The sequence below is a fragment of the Myotis brandtii genome, unplaced genomic scaffold (genome assembly GCF_000412655.1).
Source record: "Myotis brandtii unplaced genomic scaffold, ASM41265v1 scaffold540, whole genome shotgun sequence".
Taxonomy (NCBI): Eukaryota; Metazoa; Chordata; class Mammalia; order Chiroptera; family Vespertilionidae; genus Myotis; species Myotis brandtii.
The window spans coordinates 685778-693381 of record NW_005369990.1 but is presented as its reverse complement, the minus strand read 5'-3'; the positions used below and the strand labels follow the sequence as shown (position 1 = coordinate 693381).

Here is a 7604-nt window from a genome sequence, read left to right as displayed (position 1 = left end):
TACCTCCTAAAGTCCTTTTTTAGGATTCAATGAGAATATGTAGGTAGATTGTTAAAACTGTACCAGATCACAAGGATTCAAGAAATGTAGGTTATTCTTTTTTTCTTTTCTTTTTTTTTTAATCCTCACCCGAGGATATTTTTCCATTGGTTTTTTAGAGAGATTGGAAGAGAGAGGGAAAGACAGAGATAAACATCCATGTGAGATTGGTTCTCTCCTGGGGCACTAAGGGGAGAGGGAGAGGGAACCTACAACCAAGGTAGGTGCCCTTGACCAGAATTGAACCAGGACCCTTAGGTCTGCAGGCCAACGCTCTATCCACTGAGCCAACTTATTATTTCTTTACATCTTTCCACTTTCATTTTTTTTTTAATCCTCACCCGAGGATATTTTTCCATTGGTTTTTAGAGAGATTGGGAGAGGGAAAGACAGAGATAAACATCCATGTGAGATTGGCTCCCTCCTGGGGGCACTAAGGGGGAGGCGGGGAACCTACAGCAGAGGTACATGCCCTTGACCGGAATCGAACCAGGACCCTCTATCAATTGAGCCAAATTACTTCTTCACATCTTTCCACTTTCATGTCAATTCTTATTTAATACAAATATTTCCCCCTCTGTGTTGCTTTGCATTTGGCTCAAATCTAAAAATAATAGTGGAATAAGTAAGTTACTTCAGAAATGCACAGGAGGGGGTACCTAAGTCAACCTGGGGACAAGGACTGCCAGAAAATTTCACGTGTTAGATAGGAATTGCTCCACCCCAAAGAAAAACTTATTTCCTCAACTTTTTAAAAGTTTCTATACAGCAGCAATAAGGAAACTGACACCAGAATTGGCTACGCTTCCTCCTTTCATAGCTGGAATGCAGGTCTCTTGAGACCCAGTTCTTTTCTGTTGCATAGAAAAGGTGGAAATTTATTGAAGAACAAGTACAGACTCCCACGTGGGGAGGCGGAAAGAATCCCCCAGACCCAGTTCTTGAGTTGCCCTATAAGTTTGTGGGAACTCACCACACTCATGGGCATTGTCAAATGACGTGTCGTGTTCCAATCGACTCCATCCCATTCTTGGTATGTTAACCATATCTGGAATTACTTCAAGCGCTAAAATACATCACAGGCTACAGCCCCACAGCCTATAAACCCAGTCAAAGGCCGTGGAGAGTCAGGACTAACGTGGACCAAGGCTACCACCTAAGTGCGGCTGGAAGGTGGGCAGAGGTGGGTTGAGGGTATCAAGTGGGTAAGCACCAGGAACTGTCGGCGGAGGAGACACGTTTATACTCAGAAAAGTAGAAAAACACAAAAGGTTACTTAAAACAACAACAGACAAACTCTCCAGGCTCGCAGAGGGGCCCGAGAAACAGCAATGCCTGGACGGAGATACCTACGGCATTTCCACACTGAGGGAAGGACCACTGCCGCTGCATCAAACTAAGCGAGCAACCTCCTCCGCAGACAGAACCTCCCGAAGGAAACGCGGAGCCTGAAAAGCGCGGGCGAGCAGGCTCTCGACGAGGTGTCACACTCAATGTAGCCCGCCGGAAACACAGACCCGCGACAACGCATCCGAGTTCCTGCGGGGAAAGGAGGAGGGGGTGTCGATCAGAGACCGCATCCAGCCCCTTGCAGTGCAGCCCAGGACCCTCGCTCACGATGCTAGCCATACCAGCCCTGGATGGAGGAGCAACAGGACCGTCTCTGACCACTGTGGATTAACGATCCCTAGATTCCTAGCCGGACCTTTCTGGGAGGTGCGCTGTGTCTGATTTCCGGTGGCAGCGAGGTGCAGTTGCCATGGTAATTAGAGAAAGGCCAAGGTCCGTCCGGCTTCGGTGAGCGGATCGTGGAATCCGTGCAGAGAATTGGCCGCGCCCGTTCGTCTGTAAACTGCAATTAGGTAGCGATCGAGCCGCGGTCTCTCTCTGCGCGTCGTGTCCCTTACTGCTCGGCTTTCCTCTCACCCGCTTCGTTACCTTCTCTGTCATACTAACACCGGGTGCACGGCGGGACCTGAAATGTACACATAAATGCAGGCGCATGCCCCGAGAAATACAGAAAGACAGCGATGCTGCCCGGGATCAGCTGTGCACATGTTTCTCCGCATGGGGACGGTGTGGCTGGCGCTCTGTTTCCACTCGGCCCTGGAAAAGCCCGAGGCGCTTGTTCGTTTATTTTTCTCGCTACCGTGCGGCTGGTTATTGATGGAGCCGTTTGCTGCAATGTGCTCTCTAGGCCCCTGCCTGGCGCTCGGGCTGGAGTTTTAAATGAAGGAGGTTTCCAAGCCTGAGGGGGGTCCAGTTATATATTTATTTAAGCCTAGTTTCGGCTCCCCTCACAGAAAGGGAAAGAATAGAATTCTGGACCATTTCTGCCCGGGGATTTCCACGGGAGGGAGGCACCTTATTTGGAAAGAGTATTCGAAGACAATCCAAATAAATAAATAAATAAAACCCATCACATTTTAAAATTGCTTGCTGCAAAATGCACGTCCTCTCTTCCTCGTTGGAACGGTTTTCTTTCCCATTTTTTGGAGGAGATGCGTGGACGCATATGTGTTTAAAACTCTGATGCTTAATTATCGTGATACCAATTTGCAGTAACCAGACTGTGACACCACGTCCCTATGGGGTCCTTCTAAATCTGGTGTAATAGGAAAGTGTCAGGCAGGCGGTCTGTGTATTATAAATAGGGTACTTCATCCATGATAAGCGATTATTATCTTTCTTTCCCAAGTGTAAAAGACCTATATAATTCAAGAAGGTGCAAGTGATTTAGGCCTCTTGAGTAAGAATCCAATGAGTCCTGAAGGGGACCCTACCTGTGTCGTCTTATTGTTGAACTTGAAATATTCAATTTATTAGGCTGGAATGTATTTTTTAAAGTCAAAGCTGGGTAAAATAATGTTGGAAGCTGTTAGACGGCCAGCACGATTTAGTGCCTCATTGTAACTATTGTACAAGAAGCCTTCATGCACATTAATAAAGAAGAAACGGTTACTGAAATTTACTGACTTTGGCTACCGACTGTTCAGTTGGGGACTCTGTGCCCCTCAATTTTCTCATCTGTAAAATGGACTAAAAATACCTGACCACTGTAGTAGGGACACATCATGATGTATGACCGTTTTTTAAGCTCTTATTAGCAGAGGTGTTATATAAACCCAAAACATTATTGTTAGTAATGGAACAGTAACATTTCATAACACTATAAATGGGATTTTTAAAAACCAGTCATGTAAAATGTGGGGCTGCATTATTGAAAGGTTAGTGAAATGACCTGCTTGATCCTGCTGTGGAGATGGATGCCAGCTGCCAATCACATTACATCCACGTTCTTGTTACTGTGGAGTTTCACTCTATGTACAGCTTCTTTAGCACTTAATTTGTGCCAAGCACTGTTCTGTATGCTTCACATATATTAACTTACTAGTATTTAATCCTCATGACAATCCTATGAAGAGTCTTAACTGGCTGTCCTGTTATTTTGAGAGAATAGATGTAGGTTTTTCCTTTCCTATGATTCTTCTTTGTATTTGTTACATCTTTGTTTTGGTTTTGTTCTTTGGTATATACATATATATTAATAAAGCAGAAACTTTTCTAGTTTACCAGATAATACAACCTTATGCATATTATAATGTTCATCTTTTTTCCCCCCACAACTAAAAACTTTAATGTCTTGATCCTCCCGCTCCCATTTGAAAGGCAAGATGACATTTGCACTTTAGGGGATTAACATATACTAAACCAGTTTTTAAAATTATTTTTTAGTAAAATGGCCATCAGTCCAGGAAGTGATGCAGCCTTCTCCAGTCAGAAATCATCGCTTTCCGAGAGTCCTCGAACAAAGAAATATCCACTAACTGAAGAGGAGATATTTTATATGAACTGTAGAGCTGCCTACTTAACTGTTTTCAAAAGCAGCTTAGAAAACATTATTTCTAAAGATCAACTTTACTTAGGTAAAAAAAAAAAAAGTATTTTGCCTTATTTGTTGAAAGTTAATTAAATCAGAAAGACTGGAATTAGAATTATGTTGTCAAATCATCCCAATTTTAGTTGTTTGAGCAATGGAACTACTACATTATGCTATTTTATATAGTTACATATTGTAGGATCTTCAAAATAAAACTTTCAATGTTTATGCAGCATAGAATTGTACTTTTAAACCTGTCAATTACTTGCTTTCAAATTTTTTTAAATTCTCATTTTGGTACAGGAAGATTTACAATAGAATTAAAACACTTTTGGCATCTGAATAGCTACTCTGAATTTGACCTATAGTAAGGAAAATGTAAAGGATATATAAAAATGGGGTGAATAGCTATAAAAGAAAAGTATTAGGAAACTAGAGGCCTGGTGTAAAAATTCGTGCACGGTGGGGTCCCTCGGCCTGTCGGCGATTGGGGCTGATCAGGTCCGGCCGGCGGGGGGAGGGACCGCAGGAGATTGGCTGTGGGAGTGCACTGACCATAGAGGACAGCTCTTGCGTTGAGGGTGGTCAGTGCGTGTCATAGCTACCCTGGTGGTCAGTTCACATCATAGCTACCGGCCAGTTGTCCGGTTCTAACAGTTGCTTCAGCTTTTATATATATAGACTAGAGGCCCAATGCATGAAGATTTGTGCAAGAATGGGTCTTCCTTCCCCTGGCTGCCGGCACCGCCTTCGCTTCGGCTGGAGCCGCCTTTCTGCCTTCGCTCTGGCCTGGAGCTGCCCTTCTGCCTTCACTCTGTCCCAGAGCTGCCTTTCTGCCTTCCCACGCTGCTCAGAGGCCCGGAGCAGCTGGGGCAGTGCGGAATGCCTGCGTCATCGCCATGGCCCCCCCTCCGCCCCCAGCCACTTGGTGCCTGGGCGTGTGCGCGCTGCCCACAGGCCCGCCATCTTTGTCGGGTTAATTTGCATACTCCTAATTGACTGTGGGGTGTCGCGAAGGTACAGCCAATTTACATATTTGTCTATTATTAGTGTAGATAACTGAATTTTTAAAAAATATATTTTATTGATTTTTTACAGAGAGGAAGGGAGAGGGATAGAGAGTTAGAAACATCGATGAGAGAAACATCGATCAGCTGCCTCCTGCTCACCCCCCACTGGGGATGTGCCAGCAACCAAGGCACATGCCCTTGACCGGAATCGAACCCGGGACCCTTCAGTCCACAGGCTGACGCTCTATCCACTGAGCTAAACCGGCCAGGGCAATAACTGAAATTTTAAGAGAATTAAGAGTTCTGGGTTTGGGTTGGCTTGGTTTTGTGTGTGGGTGGAGGGTTGGTCTTTTTTTGCTTCTCTCCATTGTATTTTGAATTCCTCTGGTTGCAAATATCTCCTCAAGCAAGGAATTGGTTTTTACTAGCTGAATCGAATAATTTGGAGGTCTTTAGACTTAAGAGAGTGGTATACAACAACACTGAATACACAAGTTATTTTCATCAAGGCTAATAACTTTCTGAGTAGAGAAACTGAATTATTTTGACAAATTTAGAGGCAGTTTCCTTTAATAAAAAATCTGACATATTTTTGCAATGTCTTGGGTTTGTATGCTGTAAGATCTCTATTTGAGGAAATCCATTTTGTGGAATATAACATAGTTTATGTTTTACTGTAAATTATAGTTTTAGTTTTTTTCTCTTTATTCTTTTGAAAATAGGCTGAGATCACAAAAGTTTAAAAGTTTAACATGCCTTCTGCTACATGGCATTCAGTTTGTTAATCAATGAATAGGTATTACTAAGGTGTTATCAGTCTTATAGAATTAACTGGTAGGATAATAATGCAGTTTTTGTCACTTCAGTATTATACACACTTTTGGTTTTATGGTGGAATACTCTTTGTAGCATTGTAATGACTGATTTCACATAATCTAGATTTTAAAAATGTGGTGTGTAACCTGATTAAAATTAGGTTAGAAGTTACTAAATTATACCTGTTTCTTAACTTACTGAGTACATGTTTGGGGCATAATGAGTTTTATTCTGAGAAAAATTGTTCTGTAAGTAACAGTATCTTTTAAAATATTTTGTTATTGAAGACAGCAACAAGCATATGCTTGTGGGAAAGAGGTTTCAAAACTGGACGAAATACCATTTCTTTACATGGGCTTTTAACTTCAAGTAACTTCACTGGGGTCCTACTTCTATTCCCAGCATTTATTTATTTAAATATATTTTTATCGATTTCAGAGAGAAAGGGAGAGGGAGAGAGAGATAGAAACATCAATGAAGAGAGAGAATCATTGATAGACTGCCTCCTGCAGGCCTCCTGCTGAGGATCGAGCCCACAACCCAGGCATGTGCCCTTGTCTGGAATCAAACCTGGGACCCTTCAGTCCACAGGCTAAAGTTCTATCCACTGAGCAAAACCGGCTAGAGTGTATTCCCAGCTTTTAAAGCAAGTATGTCAAACTCAAAGGCTAACACGGGCCAAGTTTATGTGGGCCGCAAAAAAACAAAAGCTTCAATTTTCATAGGAACGTAGGTTTATTTCGATAGAGACATGCTGAATACAAAGGGCTGAAATAAATGAGTAATCGTTAACATAAAGTAATAGAACATTTTAATAAAAATTAATATTTTTTCTTGAACATTACCTTACCAGACACTGAATAACTGCACAAAATTAATAAGCGCCATGCAAATAAACCTATTTTTCTTGTTCTCTGAAAGCGAAATATTTCCTGTTGCACACACCAAACAAGTCAGTCGAAGACTATTGACGTGGCAATCAGCTGCTAAAATATTTGCTGCTAGTATTAGTGGAGAGAAATGGTGCGCCTGCACGTAAGTCGCATAAGGGAAATGAATGCAACATGATTATAGTAACCAGTCATTAGCAAATGTTGTAGTTTGTTATTAATAATTATGTATAACAGGCTATTGTAAAAATTAAGTTACAAAATTTTTATTAAAACGTTTCTTACATGCCATTATATTGGCTGGCCCGCATAAATATTCGTATTGGGCCGCATGTGGCCTTTGGGCAGCGAGTTTGACGTGCTTCTTTTAAAGGGTAAAGGTTGGCTGGGGATGGAGTACTAAAACATTTATCTTTATTTTCTTGATAGATGAATTAAGGAATTGTCCATTTATAAACTAGGCAAAATACTGCTCTTTATTCCTAGGTCAGCATGGTAATCAGTATTTTTGTCTACATCCAGAATAAACCTGTGGAAATAAAAAAAATTTATATTATCTTCACTGTTACAAATTTCCACAAAGGCTTTCTAGGTGAACAGAAGATGTCAATTACTACAGCTACACCTTTTGTAGCTCTGAAAGGCACCTCTGGATGATGAACTTGTTTCTGTTTCTGTGCCAAAGTTTTGTCTAGAAATGATGCACTAGTATAATCTGGAGGATGGGAACATTTCTCTTGGTCTATGGACTTCTAATATGTTATTAACTATACATCATGACCACAGGTAGCAATTTTACACTTCAGGTGTGCACTTTCTATTGAAATTATAAAACTTAGGAGCCAAGAAGCTTGTATCTCTGAAAAAAAAATCACACTGTGTTATGCCTGTGCACAGTGAAAGTTCAATATAATGGACTCACAGATGTCTCTATTACATATATATATATATATATATATATATATATAT

The 7604-nt window shown here is 41.5% G+C and overlaps 2 protein-coding genes across 8 annotated transcripts in view; one reads left to right on the top strand and one right to left on the bottom strand.

Annotated features, from left to right (window-relative positions):
- Positions 1-1502, bottom strand: part of ITGB3BP (integrin beta 3 binding protein (beta3-endonexin)) — a 65423-nt gene extending 63921 nt beyond the window's left edge. The window contains exon 1 of the mRNA XM_005878074.2: positions 1393-1502. Within this exon, the coding sequence (XP_005878136.2) occupies positions 1393-1397 (5 nt within the window). The 5' untranslated portion in view covers positions 1398-1502. The remainder of the gene's footprint in view (positions 1-1392) is intronic.
- A 117-nt stretch (positions 1503-1619) lies between these two features.
- The window catches only part of EFCAB7 (EF-hand calcium binding domain 7), a 56263-nt gene continuing 50278 nt past the window's right edge, over positions 1620-7604 (top strand). For 5 of the 7 annotated variants that reach the window (XM_014549264.1, XM_014549263.1, XM_014549262.1 and 2 more), the window contains exons 1-2: positions 1620-1901; positions 3775-3965. In XM_014549264.1, coding sequence (XP_014404750.1) covers positions 3779-3965 — 187 coding nt within the window. In that variant the 5' untranslated portion in view covers positions 1620-1901; positions 3775-3778. Of the gene's footprint in view, positions 1902-3483; positions 3502-3774; positions 3966-7604 lie in introns of those variants that run through there. The other 2 variants (XM_014549261.1, XM_014549265.1) reach the window with 2 other exon arrangements.